Source organism: Cibotium barometz, chromosome 1, assembly GCF_041138505.1.
Source record: "Cibotium barometz isolate CiBa-2024 chromosome 1, ASM4113850v1, whole genome shotgun sequence".
Lineage (NCBI taxonomy): Eukaryota > Viridiplantae > Streptophyta > Polypodiopsida > Cyatheales > Cibotiaceae > Cibotium > Cibotium barometz.
Genome location: NC_141046.1, coordinates 68,550,905 through 68,567,133, shown reverse-complemented (window position 1 = coordinate 68,567,133; position 16,229 = coordinate 68,550,905). Strand labels below are relative to the sequence as shown.

Below are 16,229 nucleotides of genomic sequence, written 5' to 3'. Positions count from 1 at the left end.
GATAGTGGCCGCGCTCGGTCCTGAAGGCAGTTTTTGGAATGTCGGTCTCAAAGATCTGAATCTATTGGTAGCCACTTCTAAGATCTACCTTAGAGAGAATTTTAGTGGCATTGAGTCACTCTAGGATGTACTCTATTCTGGGCATGGGGAATATATTCTTAATAGTTAGCTTATTTAACGCCCTGTAATCCACACATAAGTGTGTGGTCTTATCCTTCTTTTGGACAAACAGGATGGGAACGGTAAATGGGGAGGAAGGCCGGATAAATCCAGCTTGGAGTAGCTGGGATTACTGCTGCTCCAGCTCGCTCTCCAATGCCTTAGAAAGGCGGTAGGGAAACTTGCTGGGAGGCTCTGAGCCAAGAACCAACTCTATGGGATGGTCTTAGGTCTATTGGGTGGGAGGTCATCTCGCAACATAATGTTGCTGTATTGAGACAAGAGACTAGCCATCCTTTGCTCCAATCTGGGTGCTATCTAAACTGCATTAGATTGAGAGCGGAGATAAATCATCGCAGACTCTACTTGTTTTCTTATGGCTTGGTGGGCCTGAATGTGGGAAATGAGTGGTATTCCAAGAATGCTCTGATCCTCGCGAATCATGATGGGCTCAGGAAAACCTTCAACAATAGTGAAAGTTTCCTGCCTCCAATCAGGAATGGGTGCATAGTGTCTGAACCATTGGATCCCGAGGATCATGTCACACCTTAAAAGAGGGGAGACAATGAAATCCCGTTGGAATGTTGCCTTTTGAACTTGAAACTCAAATTGCTGAGATTTCTAAGAGTTGTGTGTTTGTAGACCAGGTGTAAACCCGTCCACATCTAAATGATATTGATAGCAAGGTGGACTTGCACGGGCAACACTTCGAATTGTTACCTTTTGGTTCAGGCCGAAGGAAGTGCCCTGGGTGGGCGTTGGGCTTGCTCAACATGCACCTAATGCTCGCAACTCTACTTCAGGCTTTCACCTGGTCAACTCCTCCCTCGAGCTTGGGCAATGCCTCTGACTGTATGGACATGTCCGAGAGATTCGGATTAATAGTATCCATTGAAAAACCCTTGCACACCTTGGCCACCCCAAGGTTGCCTCTGCATATCTTTACCAGCGCACAACCTTGATTACTTTATACTGAATAATTTCTAGTAGGAAAGACCTTAGTTACTGAGATTGCCTCCTCAAAGCCCTCTCCCACCGCTAGTATTATGCTCCACTAGAGTTCTTCATGCTTGCTCACACACACAAGAGAATCATGGTTTGGTGAAATATTGTGGAAAGTTAAATGAAATAAGAACCTTACAAATAAATTAATATTATTGAAATGGAGAGGTTTAGAGAAGAGTAAGATGGCATTCATCAAGGACCACTTGTGTTAATGTGTGAAAATATCAAAGATGATTTTTTTACAAGATTCCTTCGAGTAGTTTATATCCAAGCACATTATTTAAGATCATTTGAACACTATTGTTGATATATGTCTTAGCATATAAGATGGTGATTGATCCATGGTGATCGTTACTCTCTTCCCATAAACCACAATTATGTGTTGATTGCTTTAGATGACTGCTCATATTGGATGTTACAAAACACACAAAATGTAACTTCAAAATAAGAGAGTCTTGTTCCTTTCATTGTTATGTCTTGTGATGTCTCTAACTCTCCTGGTCCTGATCTTTATGGCCTGAGCCTCCCAGCTCCATTCGAGCCGCCAGGGGCCAGAGATGGGTAAGCACGTCAGTGATGCGTAGATCATGAAGATGGTGCCAAAGCTCCAGTGCCTGTCCCTGGAAGGCGGCAGCCACCGACTTTGAATCCCACTTCGTCCCCGGGGCCGCACACCACTTAAGAAAAATAAGTTCACACGCTGTCACATGCACTCTGCACTCAGTGCATGGTGACAAACTGGCTCATCATCAGCAGTGCAACATTTGTACATTATTAGAACCCAGTAGGATGATATTTGTCGTACGTCGTGACCCCATTGTACATCCTCAGTCCAGGATAAGTCAGGCATGAGCTACGTAGGTCATTCCTCAGCCTTAGCGGGTCAGTCAGTCAGTCAGTCAAGTCCCTTAACCCACTTGGAGAGAATCATTCATGCATGTAGAGTCAGTAGAAGCCTTAGGGTTTGCATCACAAAGCACACTGCATCCTGCATAATATGCATTCATATGCCTGTGCAACATTTAGAACATCCTAGAAGCCTTAGGAAATTTACTAGGATTTATCTGGTATTTTTTCCATATTTTATGGTATTTATTTAGCATTTAATGTCATTTATAAACATTAAGTTTATTAAATTATGACCAGCCAACTTGACCAACCCCTATCTAGTATAAATAGGCTTGCATAGGCCTTAGTTCTTCATTCAGTCTTCAGAAGCTAGGCACCCTTCATCCTCAGCCTTAGGAGCATCCCCGCCTTCAGCCCTAGACTAATCCAACATCATTGGAGCTTTTGCGTTTGCTTCTCCAGCCTTGAGAACCTGTGTTTTGCTTCAATCAGCCGTACAGCAGTACTTGTACATCAACGTAGCAGTCCAGTAGACATTCAGCAGCTCAGCAGTCCTTGCAGATCATAGGCGCATCCATTCAGCACTTCCACAGGTCCCAAAACAGCATATATCTCTGCGTTTCTGCATACATCACATCCACCTATAGTTCAGTTCAGTCCAGCCCTGCGTTTACAGTTCCACAGCAGTCATACAGTCTGCGTTTCAGTCCAGCATAAGTTCTGCAATAGTATTCATCCCTACAGCAGTGCCTTCGCCTTCTGTGCATCATCCATACATGCTATAGTCATTTGGTGAAGGTAACATATCATTCATAAGCATTTACAGCATAGTCACATAGCTTAGAACAGTCCACCGCAGTCCTTTCTCAGCCTCAGGTGTGCAGCCCTTCCTCATGCCCTTCGGAAGAGTGCATAGGCTCGAGATCAGTTCATTGAGGTGTTTCTACAGCCATGTACAGTTCAGCCAAGCTTCTGATCCTCTGAGATCTTGCGTTCGGCCTATCTACAGTCCATAGTCATTCTCTCTAAAGTAATAAAGCAAATACTATATCGTTATCGGGATAGGGGGCCCTTTAGTGGGTATTCGGGACCCAATCTGGTGTACAGTTCTCATATATCTCTCTCTCATCTCTTTAAAGTTTGAAGTATTAAAGTGGATTGCTAAACTCACGAAACTCAGGATACAGAAGACGGTGTAAGCATTTGTGTGATAGGATCTTCCAATACAAAGACTTCCGCTGCATATTACATTGGTATCAGATTTAGATTGTCCACACACACCGTATCCTAGCGTGGAGGCATCCTTGGATGGTTAGCTTGCGTTCCGGCACGACCACTGACTTCAGCATCATGTCTACAGAAGAGAGTACTCATCAGTCGGAAGATGTCTCCCTGAAGGAGACCAGGTTCTTCTGCCTACAGTAGACACTACAGCTCTTCTTAGAGCTCAGAACCAGCTGCTCATGGATCGTCTCCAACTGTTGGAGGCAGCAGCAGCATGTCCTTCTCCGCCTCCAGGAACACCTGACTACATCTCCCTTTTCTTTCAGATGGAACAACAAAGGAGAGAGGATGAGGCCCGAAGGAAAGAAGAAAAAGCAGAAAGACGGGACTATGAGGAAGCCCAACGCAGGATTGACAAAGACCGGCGTCAGGCTGAACTCGCCGCTTGGAAACACCAACGTAAGCTTGATCGAGAACGTATGTTACTCGAGCACCAACGGGAAAAGAAGGCCTTACACTTGAGGTATCAGCAGCTCTCCTCAGTCTCCCCAGTCATAGGTGTCACTAGCCAGCAATCCGCAGCAGCATCAACCACCGTCATTCGCAGTCAACCAAACTTCAGTAAGTATGATGATAAGTGTGATCATTCATCAGTTACTCAATTTATTCATTAGTTTAATGCTCATTTTCCATTAGCTAGGATTATAGACTCCCAAGATAAAGTCCACTTAGCGGCTCCCCATCTCACTGGTGAGGCAGTCACTTGGTGGCAGCATTGGTCTAGTATTCAGACAGACCAGGCCACAGGTGTCATAGCCTTTGACTGGGACATCTTTGTCCATGACCTGAAGACCAGACTTCTCCCGCCCCAGTACATGACCGGTCTGAAAGATGAGTTCTATGGACTTAGACAGAACGGATCCCCAGTGCTTCAGTTTTTCGGAAATGTTATTACTTTAGCACAGCAGGCAGTTAGGGCTATCTGCACAGGCTAAGATGGAGCAATTCATTCGTGGATTGGACTCTAACATTCGGTTCACAGTTCGTAACTTTGAACCAAGTACATATGTCCGGGCTTTGACTCTCGCTCAAAATGAAGAAATGAAGATGAACGGAGGCAAGCCCAAGCAGTCATCACAGTCCAGTACCAAACCCCAACAGGGGAAGGGAAATTTGTCTCCTAAATACACTAAGACAGACACTAGTCCTAGCCCTAGTTCACGGGGTAAGGAATCCAAGCCTAAGAAGACCCCTGAGGAAAAGGCTCAAGCAGGCATCACTGGAGGCTATCTTTCTCCAGAGGAGCAAAGACAGTATCAGTCAGAAAACTGATGTTTTTTCTGTCATACCATTAGGCATGGTAAGAAGGATTGTCCAAAAAGACAAGCGGAGCAAGCCTCCAAAGAGCCTTCTGCCACAGTTGCCACAGTATTCCCCGCTCCTCCAGACCCGCCTGCTACCACCAATGCGGTTCAGATCTTACCTTCAATGCATTCCATGCCATCCGTGGTACTTGATGCTAAGCAGGAGGGTGGAGGAACAACCACACAGAAGAGCCTGATCCGAGCTTATGGCTCTGCCAAGGGCCGACAGTTCATCATTCTTTTTGATATGGGCAGTTTTGAGGACGCCATCTCTCCCCAAATGGCTACCAACATGAGCTGTACCTTAGTGCCCTATCATTTGGAGGTAGACGGGTTTACACCTGGTCTCCGCACCCACATATCTCAACAGGCACAGCAGTTTTCTTTTCAAGTTCAAAAGGCCTCATTCCAGCGAGATTTCATTGTCTCTTCTCTTTTGGGATGTGACATGATCTTAGGAATCCAATGGTTTTGTCAGTATGAACCTATTCCCAATTGGGGGCAGGACACCTTTATTATCTCTAAAGGTTTTCTTGAGCCTGTCATGATTCGGGGGGATAGGAGCATTCTTGGCATTCCTATGATTTCTCATCTCTAGGCCCGACGAGCTATGTGCAAGGGAGCAGAAGGAGCATTGATTTATGCTTAGACAACTTCTATCTCATCGATAACCGCTTTCCCATCATCTTCAGTCCCTCATCTCCTTTCTCATTCAGACATTTTTAAGGATGATCTCCTACCTTGTATCCCACAGTTAGCAGAACCTCCTAGCAAGTTTCCCTCTTGTCTTTCCAAGACTTTCAAGGGCAAGCTAGAATAGCAGTCAGTTCTTAAACATTTGAAAACTGTTCCTCATGAACGCATTTTCATAGTCACCACAGACCACCAAGCACTTAAGTGGCTCCCGATGATGCCAAGTGCCAAGTGCCCAGTGGAGTGCTTAGCACACTAGACAGGGTCAACTCTTCCACAAGGTTGGAGGTATGATCACGTACATCCCTGGTCAGCATAACCAAGTAGCAGATGTTCTTAGTAGAAAGACCAACATCCAGACCAGTTAGGAGTCTATCATTCTCAACATCTCTGGAAAAGACTTAGAAGATCAGTATGTCGATTCCGCAGAGTTTGGTACTCAACCCTGTTTGGCCCTCAATTTTGAGCATGGCCATTATTCAGTTCACAGACAGGCCAGTAAGTTTAGACGAGATATCCACTTCAAGAAAGGGGATAGGGTCTATCAGTGCATCATGAAACATAGATTGAAACAAGTGGGCAAACATTGTCCCAAGCTTTCATTCCATAGTTTTGACCCTTTTCCAATAGTCAAAAAGTTAAGTGATGTCTCCATGAAGTTAAAATTGCCTACCAGTTGGACTATGCATGATGTTTTCCATGTTTCTTGGCTAAAACCATATGTTGGTCCAAAAGTGTTTGATGTTTCAGATGAACAGCAGCCAGACGTGGTAGATGAAGGAGAAGTTATTGAGCCCGAGAAGATCCTTCTTCATTGATGGAAGCATGGTTCCGGTCGATGGATACGTCAGTTCCTTACGAAATTCCGAGATCGAGGTACCCACAAAGCCGTATGGCTAGACGAGGAGTTCTTCCAGGAGTACCCCCAGTTGTTGGCGGACTACTTGGAAGCCATGAACCTGCCGCCAAGCTAAGCAGGAGGGAATGTCACATGCACTCTGCACTCAGTGCATGGTGACAAACTGACTCATCATCAGCAGTGCAACATTTGTACATTATTAGAACCCAGTAGGATGATATTTGTCGTACGCCGTGACCCCATTGTACATCCTCAGTCTAGGATAAGTCAGGCACGAGCTACGTAGGTCATTCCTCAGCCTTAGCAGGTCAGTCAGTCAGTCAAGTCTCTTAACGCACTTGGAGAGAATCATTCATGCATGTAGAGTCCCTAGAAGCCTTAGGGTTTGGATCAGAAAGCACTCTGCATCCTGCATAATATGCAGTCATATGCCTATGCATCATTTAGAACATCCCAGAAGCCTTAGGGAATTTACTAGGATTTATCTTGTATTTTTTCCACTTTTTATGGTATTTATTCAGCATTTAATGTCATTTAAACATAAAGTTTATTAAATTATGACCAGCCAACTTGACCAACCCCTATCTAGTATAAATAGGCTTGCATAGGCCTTAGTTCTTCATTTAGTCTTCAGAAGCTAGGCACCCTTCATCCTCAGCCTTAGGAGCATCCCCGCCTTCAGCCCTAGACTAATCCAACACCATTAGAGCTTGTGCGTTTGCTTCAAGAGCCTTGAAAACCTACGTTTTGCTTCAATCAGCCGTACAGCAGTATTTGTACATCAACGCAGCAGTCCAGTAGACATTCAGCAGCTTAGCAGTCCTTGCAGATCATAGGCGCAGCCATTCAGCACTTCCACAGGTCCCAAAACAGCATATATCTCTGCGTTTTTGCATACATCACAGCCGCCTGCAATTCAGTTCAGTCCAGCCCTGCGTTTACAGTTCCACAGCAGTCATACAGTCTGCGTTTCAGTCCAGCATAAGTTCTACAACAGTATTCAGCCCTACAGCAGTGCCTCTGCCTTCTTTGCATCATCCATACATGCCACAGTCATCTGGTGAAGGTAACATATCATTCATAAGCATTTATAGCATAGTCACATAGCTTAGAACAGTCCACCGCAGTCCTTTCTCAGCCTCAGGTGTGCAGCCCTTCCTCATGCCCTTGGAAGAGTGCATAGGCTCGAGATCAGTTCATTGAGGTGTTTCTACAGCCGTTTATAGTTCAGCCAAGCTTCCAATCCTCTGAGATCTTGCGTTTGGCTTATCTATAGTCCACAGTCATTCTCTCTAAAGTAATAAAGCAAATACTATCTCGTTATAGGGGGTCCTGCAGTGGGTACTCGGGACCCAATTTGGTGTACAGTTCTCATATATCTCTCTCATCTCTTTAAAGTTTGAAGTATTAAAGTGGATTGCTAAACTCACGAAACTCAAGATACAGAAGACGGTGTGAGCATTTGTGTGACAGGATCTTCCGATACAAAGACTTCCGCTGCATATTACACACACGCACTCCTTTAAAAAACAGTCCTTTCAAAAGAAAACTTACAACATACAATTTTTTTTCAAAACATGCATATATCATTTGTCCATGTCACATATCACATATCATAAGTAACACATTAGTGTCGCATCATCATCATAAGTCTCCTCACACCATGAGTGTGATCCTTAGACCATAGGATGGTACACACCAATGTGCCCAAACACTATTGGACCACCGTGAGGACTGGAGGAGCCCTACACTGTCTCACATCCATCTCAACACAAAGTGCCAAATATTCCTAGGAGTCGCTTCTATTGGTTGTCACCTATCCCAGAAGCACACACACTTCAAGAACCGACGTCAAGAGCACGTATGTCTTGTACCAACATGCATTCTTAGCCATTAGGCACCACATATGGCAATCTTAGTTTCTTGATCCTCACATGTAGTTCAAGAAATTACAGATTGCACCATCATTCGCCATGATCCTAATATATTGACTCTCAATCTTTCCATCCATCCTTTTTATGTGGGTTTCACATGGCAAATGATAAGCAACTCACGTGCTTTTTGTTGTCATGACAGACCTCTGCTTCTCTTATCTTTGATGTATACCTGTAAAAGGTATCATTTGCAAGTAGTGCACTTTCATGACTCTTAGTTTAGCTCTTTCTTTTCATACCGATGAACTTTATTCCAACTTGGGCACGCTCATGTTGTCTGTATATTTTTCTGGTTGATGTTTTTGCTTGCTCTCTGTCAAGCCAAGCATTAAACATGCTGTCCTGCATAAGTTGGTCATTTCTCGTTCCCTTTGCAGTCGTTTTGGTAAATTTGTGGAGATCCAATTCAATTCCAATGGAAGGATATCTGGGGCTGCCATTAGAACTTATCTTCTTGAGAGGTCTCGTGTCGTACAGATCACTAACCCAGAGAGGAATTATCATTGCTTTTACCAACTATGCGCGTCGACAGAAGTAAGAAATGCATTATCTCAGTGCTTTCTTTTTTGAGGTTTGATTGGTTGACCTCAATCCAGGGATTTAATTTGGTGTGGACTGTGCAGGATGCCAAGAGGTACAAGCTTACAGATCCAAAAAGTTTCCATTATTTGAATCAAAGCAAATGCTTTGCATTGTCTGGTGTGGATGACAACAAAGAATATTCTAGAACAAGAAGAGCCATGGATATAGTTGGAATAAATTCAGAAGAGCAGGTTGTATAATCTGTTCAAGTTCTTCTCATTATCTTTCTACAGATCTGTACCAACTTGAACTGCTTTTTTGATGTAGGGTGCTTTTTCCTTCTTAGTCACTGCACAATCTTCATATCTGCCTTCTTACTGTCAACCAGGATGCCATCTTCAGAACATTGGCAGCAATAATGCACTTGGGTAACATTGAGTTTGATCCAGGGAAGGAGCATGATTCCTCGATTCCAAAGGATGACCGATCTTTTTTTCATTTACAAACTGCTGCCGAATTATTAATGTATGATTCATATTTGCAACCTCATTATAAACAACCCCTTTCTGCACTCCTCCCCTTTTTTTTTGACCGATTAGCCAATTGTATTTAACAATGGGATGTTACAACGTGGGAACCATTAGCTCATGAACCTGGTGCTAGCTTAAGCTTTTATACAGTGTCGTTTCAGCTCTTTGATGTATCATGCCTGCTGCCAATTTTCCCTAACTGATAAAATTTTCTTGATTATTCAGGTGTGATGCCAACAGCTTGAAGGAAACCTTATGTACACGTGTCATTTTGACTCGAGGAGAAACCATTGCAAAAAGGCTTGATCCTGAAGCTGCTGTAATCAACAGGGATGCACTAGCCAAAAGTATCTATTCTCATTTGTTTGACTGGTGAGAATAACTGCTTTTTTCACAAAAATAATTTCAATTAAGTGTGATAGAAACGATATAGAAGATCTAAGGCTCAAGGAATCAATATACCATGCGTAGCATGAATAAACCATATATGTGGATGAGAACACCATGATAAGCCAAAGGACGACCAAGAAAACAATCAGGAAGCTCCTCCTCTTGGCGATTGCATATCTAGAGCTACCTTGTATTCTCAACCAAACGTTCATAAGTGTATGCACATATTAGTCCAGATGCAGGAAAGGGTATGAGAAAGGAAGATGTGAGTTCTATCCATGGCATTTGTGCATTTGGCTCTCAAGATATGCCAAGCTGTGATGCTAGCTATTGTCTTTCAACAGTATCAATACGAACATGACATGGCCTGAATACGGAGACTGGAACTACATCAGCAGATCCCCAAGTGGCATGTTTAATGGAGCAGGAAAATCTACCAACCAAGAAAGAAACGGCAGCCCAAAAAAATTTGGCCTGTCTGCAGTCCCATATACAATGCTGAATGGATTGTAAAGAATGAGAGCAGTGTGGTTATGGGGGGCTCAATCCAAAAATTTGTCTCCATTGACTATAAGCCCTCCATGAATACAAAGCCAAAATAAAAGCAAAACCTTTCTATCACACTGAGGGATCTCCATAATCTCCTCTAGAAACACCTCTGCATGTCCTGTGTCACCTGGAAGCTCTCCCAATGAGGCATTCTGGAGGGTCTCCGCCGTCTAGTCCAAATCTGAAATCTCTTGGCATTCCGGACTGTATATGGAAAGAAAGGCATGCTGGTGAGAGGATTATATGCATTCCACTGCCATTCTCAAAGATCCGACTGTCATTCTCAAAGATCCACTGTTGATGTTTTATCGAGCAAAGTCTCCAAGATCCATGTAAGGTAGGCTTAGGAAGTGGGTCAGTAAACCAACACTTCCAAACCTGGGCAACAATCCTGACAGGTTCAATTTGAAAATATCCTCAACCTGGCATGTCCACATGCTGCCTCCAGACTGAACCGAGAAAACCTAACTGTTCCCTCCTTCCTAGAAGATATTGATCACCTAGAGAGGAACACTTATATCTGAGAAGGCCCTAACCATTCAATTGGTCCAATGGGACTAATATTTGCTATGGACCAGTTTAAGGTGCTGCACGCCTGTGTTCCAGCCTCCTCCCTCCTCTTTTCTGCGCACCTTTCCGCCTGCCCACTTTCTACACCTCCTGCTTGCCATTCTCCTCCTCTGCCCGCCTCTTCCTCTACTGCCCACTGTTCTCTTGCTCCTGCCCACCATTCACCTCCCCTGCCACCATTCTTCCTCTCCCGTCATTCTCTTGCTCCTGCCCGCGTGGATTTCATTGATGCCCACTTACTTTGAAGAGGATTCTCCTAAGTTGACTTCAATTCAGAGGACGACACTTCTCAGGCGGCAGCCCGTTTCCTCTTGGCCCAAGGAAACTCTTCTTTATCCAGTAGCTATGGCAGAGGAGCACAACCACACTTTAACTCTTCTCAGATCCCCTGGCCTTCCCTGGATATATTGGAAGCTGTTGGCCTCCATAGGATCTCTGGATGTACCCATCCTTCCAGAATCGCCTTCCACAGCTGCAGCAGCAGTTACTGCCTATCTTGATGGGGTACCGCGAATCATGGTCCTCGTATATGATGTCTCATTATTTGGGCAACATATTTGATCTTTTTGGGTGTTCTGATGATTTTTCATCCCCCAAGTATCTAATGCCCTAAGTATCCACTTTGGTTCTCCTAATCATGGGGATTGATGGAGGTTGTTTGCAGGCCAGACCACGCTAGACCAGTGTCGTGTTTGTTGTTGCAAGGACACAGTGGCAGAGATTGTCCCAAATCTAGCTTTTGCTCTAGGAGACGGCGCTGCAATCACCCCCCCCCCCCCCCAAAGGCGCCCCATCACACAGCCCCACCTCCAGATTCTCCTGTACCCTCGTACAACGTTGGGTGAGGTAGGGCGACACGCCCCACTAATGACCTGTCGCCCCCGGAGCCCCCTATGGAGCACTAGAACCGTTTTGCATCCCTGGCTATAGATGATGATGCTTATGACGAGGATGCAGTTCAGTTGGGCAGTTATGGTGGTGAGGATGCTGTGTAGACAGTTGGTGACACTTTGCATTTTAGGAGGGCAGGCAATGTGAGCAGCAGAGGAAGAGGAAACCTGGGAAACATAGGGAGGTTAGCGCGGGCAGCAAAAGCCTGAGAAGTAGAATTGTCGGAAGCGAGGTTAGAGTAGGACAGAGAGGGCAGGGGGAGAAAAGGGGGGCGGGCAGAGCAAGCTGCAGGTGCGAGAGGAGCGGAGGTGCTGGTGCATGCAGAAGCTCTACAATGGGGAGCTTTTGCAGAAGCTTAGAGAGTTGTAGGCTCGGGCAACCCACATGGATCCTATCACTGTTCTTGGATTCTTTGTGGATGCATTGCATGATGGATACTGCTCCAGATTATAATAATTGAAGCAAGACATTGGATGATGCCATCCGTTATGCTAAGATTTATGATGAGACCGTGGCGAAGAAACAACCAAAGAACCCCAAGAACCCTCTTCAACAGACCAGGTAGGGTCCCAATGTCGTAAACAAAAGTTTAAGAATGGGAGGACTTCACAGACTCCAACAAAGACCCATCAATCACAGACTATGGGATACCCCGATTCAAAGAAAGTGGAGCAAACACTTCAGTACATTAAGGAGGGTCGGTGCTTCACTTGTGGTCAGCAAGGGCACATGAGGACGAGCTGCCTGCAAACTAAGGGCAAGTCAAAGTCGAAGGGAGCCCATTCGACTCACTATTGTTTTCGATCATAGTGCTTGCAAGGGTTGTAGGTTTAACATGAAAGTTTTCAGTCCCATGGACCTAATACGGATTATGGGTCGGTACATTTCTTTTTGACCGTGGGAGTACTCACAACTTCGTGAATGCCAAGCTTGTGTAGAAGTATGGAGTGATTTAGTTCTAGGGTCTCAGCTTGTGAGCATTGTGCCTTACAGGATAAACCAGCTAGAAGAGGATGAGATAGCTCGATAGTTGTCGGAATAGCTCAGGATGGGACAAATTCGTAAGAGTCAATATCCTTGGGGGGCACTTGTACTTCTGAAGCACAAGGAGGATGGAAGTTGGAGAATGTGTGTCAACTATAAAATGTTAAATAAAGTTATAATCAAGAATAGACATCCCCTTCCAAGAGAGGACGACTTGATTGATAGGTTACAGGGAGCTGCCTATTTTACGAAGATTTACCTTTGTATTAGTTATCATCACCAGATACGGATAGCTGAAGAAGATGTCTTTACGATGGGATTCTGCGCGCCATCGTATGGCCATTATGAGTTTTTTGTGTTACGTTTTGAGCTCACAAATGCTCGTGCTACTTTTCAGTAGATGATGAATGATCTCTTTAGAGATTATTTAGGGAAATTCCTGGTGCTGTTTCTAGATGATATCTTGATATACACTTGTACTCTAGAGGAGCTTGTCGGATATCTCTATATTGTCTTGGGATTTGGAGGCGGGAGAAGTTGTATGCCACGTATATGAAGTGTGATTTCTTCAAACGGGGAGAGCCCTGACTCCCTAGATCTCCGATGCATAAAACCACCAGGCAATGGTCATAGTTGGAAGTGCCAGGTGCTATAAGTGCATACATACCTTTGTCAAGAACCCACTCATCAACATGTAGGCGGTCTAGCCAGGCATAAATGCAACCTGCACCCCTCCTTAAGTTGTTCCAAGAAAAGAGGAGAGAGTTTGACCTCTTGTGGATGTCATCCCCCAACCAACAGTCCTTGCCATGTACACAGAAAGAACAAACCTCTTCCATGATGCCCTCTCTAAGGGGTGAACAATGCCCTCATGTACCCTTTTTTTGTCAGCATGTTGCTCAACCATGTTGAAATCCCCTCCAACAATCCAATGATCTACATGAGGGAGAAGTTCATTGAGGATTATTCCTCTCCCTTCTATGATTAGAAGCATACACATTTTTGTTTTAAATTTTAGAAAGGAGACTTCTATCAAGTATGAATTTTTTTTACAAAATGGAGATTTCACACCAAGCAAGGTGGAGATCTCAACCAATCAGGAGCCTTGTGCTGCCAATAGGGTCCCGAATGAGAGGATGTGAAAAAGATACCAATGTCCCACTCTCTCATAAATTGGCCGCACTTCCTCTCTGCAGCCCTTGAAGATCCCTAGATTCTGGCCCAAGTAGCCATAATGGTGTGAATAATATCACTCCAAATCCTGCAAAGACACTGAGAAACAAGAACAGGATTACCCTCAATGGCCTCAGTGCATCTAGCCTTCCAGATATTCCAGGCTGAGATGCTAGCAATAATCTCCCAAGAGATGTCTAACCTCTGTGCCGGGGAGACAAAGTGTGAAAGTGGCAAATCCTGAAGACAACATTGCCGAGCAACTCCTTGCCTAACCATAATGGCCAAGCTCCTGTCAGTCCCCTCGAATCTCAGCTGAGGCCCAGACTGTGTCAACCAAATGATAGAACCAAAAGAAATGATAGCATCCCTCTTAATCCTACCAAAGAGGTTTGCAATCGCAGACCAAACCCTCTGTGCTTCCCTGCATTCCCATAAACAATGGTAAACTGACTCCGAAACTCTTGCACATCTAGGGCATGCTGGGCAAGCACCAGTAAATAACAGACCTCCACTGATTGGTGGCCAGACCACCATGATAAGAAACCCATATAAAGGAGGAAATCTGTGGCTTCCTATAAGAATGCCACAATCTCCGCCAAAATGCCGTGAGATTCCCAATGGGGTGTAAGAGTAGGGACACTCTGAATGTGTCCGAAGATAAGATGTTTGGCATTCCGCACCGTATAACTGAAAAAAGGCATGCTTTTCAAAGGGTTACAAGCATCCTTCCACTCCCACTCACCAGGGTGCCAATGCAAATGTCTGATAGGGCAGCCACCATACAATCATCCTTGGGGGGGGGGGGGGGGGGGGGGGGTGGTCAACAAAGACGTGCTTCCCTAACCTGCCAACAACTCTGACTGGACGAATTTGGGGGCCCTCAATAAGGTCCTACATGTTACATCTCTCGAGCTGCCATCCATCCTGTACAAAAAAAAGGACCGGTACATCATCGTCCCTAGGCAAGGGGAGACCCATAACCTGAAGAGGAACACTTGTCCTAGAATAAACTCCAAACCGAGAATGATGACGGCCTTCCAAGAAAGATCCAGTAATCCAGTGGTTGGGAATGACTGCATCAATCGGTGCAATCCTCCGGCTAGACCCTCTCAAATGCTGCGTGAAATCCGATCTCTGCACCTCGGTGAGGCTCTGAAGCCTCTTCCAAGCCAGCACTATGGGGCATAGGATCTCCCAGCCTGCCCAAAGAATATGCATTTCCATCAAGCGGGCAACAGGAATGCATAACCACAAAGGCGGGCGGCACAAAGAAGACCTGCACACCGACAAAAGTGAAGTGAGACCCAGCACAGGTTCCCACACCTAAGATAGGCACGTTGCCAATGTAGACACAGAGGGTCGACGGTGCTGCAAAGAGAGGTCCTACAGGTTGGCTCAGAGTAGAGGGTGACAACATAGCTGAAACCCTAACAGCACAGCTGAAACCCTAAATACACAATAGAAACCCTAAAAGAGCAGAGGCGGGAATCCTTAAACAGCAGGGAGAAACTCTTATCATAGGAAAAACCCTAAAAACGCAGACAGAAACCCTAAAAACAGGCACAACCCTAAAAACGCAGACACAACGATGCGACCAGCCCTCTCTTGATCACCTGTGAACGACTTTGACCACTCCCTACCTAAAACAGCCTGAATGCGCTTATTTTTCTGACGGCCATAGTTGCATGCGAGGGCAAAGGAGGCTTGCTTGGTGCTTATAACTAGCCTGGGATTTGCTAATCCTTTGCCTAAGTGACTCTTAAAATCTCTGGATAATTATCGGTCCTGATTTTTTCTTTAAGAAGTACACCTAGATCTTTCTAGAAAAGTCATCATCAATAAAATCCAAAAAATGTTGACTTACAAATGTTTTCATTGGGCCACAAACATATGTGTGTACCAGCTCAAGAGGTTGTGAAGCTCTCCATATGCTCATGTGCTCTCTATGGGGAATGGTTTTTGAATCTCTTGCAAACCATCAACCAAGCTCAGTTTGTACATGAGGGAGAGAGATTTGTAACAACTCACATGCCCAATCCTTTGATGCTATAGAGAGGTTTGAGTATCTTTTCTGTAATTTGTTGCTGTGACGAAAGCCTTGATTTCGGGGAGTGGGTAGTACTATCGTGGTGGAAGCAGTTACCAATAGGGTGTTCCAAGTATTAATCCTTGGAGTCTGTCTTTACATAACATTGTTAATTTTCTGAAAGGTTTTTTACAATTTTACACTTATTTTCCTTCCCCCTTGCAAAAAAAAAGTAATTTGAAAGCTATAGAGTGAAGGCGGAGGAAGTGAACCTAGTTGCTTTGATTTTTATGACTAGTGATTTCTAGAAAGGATTATTTTTTGTGCAACAAGTGAACAAGAACTGCCATTCCAAGCTTCTGTATACACAATGGATGATGCTTGCTGGGGAGGGGTAGAGGCCATGTGCTGAGGGTTGGACTCCAGTATGTGCTGGTGTGTAGGCTGCTTCATCTGCTGAATCTGGGGAGAGGCCTCCTGCTGAACAGGGGGGTGAAGCTTCTT

At 44.8% G+C, this 16,229-nt stretch overlaps 1 protein-coding gene across 1 annotated transcript in view; it reads left to right on the top strand.

Annotated features, from left to right (window-relative positions):
• LOC147642378 (myosin-11-like) overlaps positions 1-16,229 on the top strand; it is a 142,561-nt gene that overhangs the window by 34,265 nt on the left and 92,067 nt on the right. Inside the window, 4 exon segments of the mRNA XM_086805732.1 lie at positions 8,465-8,621; positions 8,711-8,860; positions 8,998-9,134; positions 9,365-9,511. Coding sequence (XP_086661858.1) covers positions 8,465-8,621; positions 8,711-8,860; positions 8,998-9,134; positions 9,365-9,511 — 591 coding nt within the window.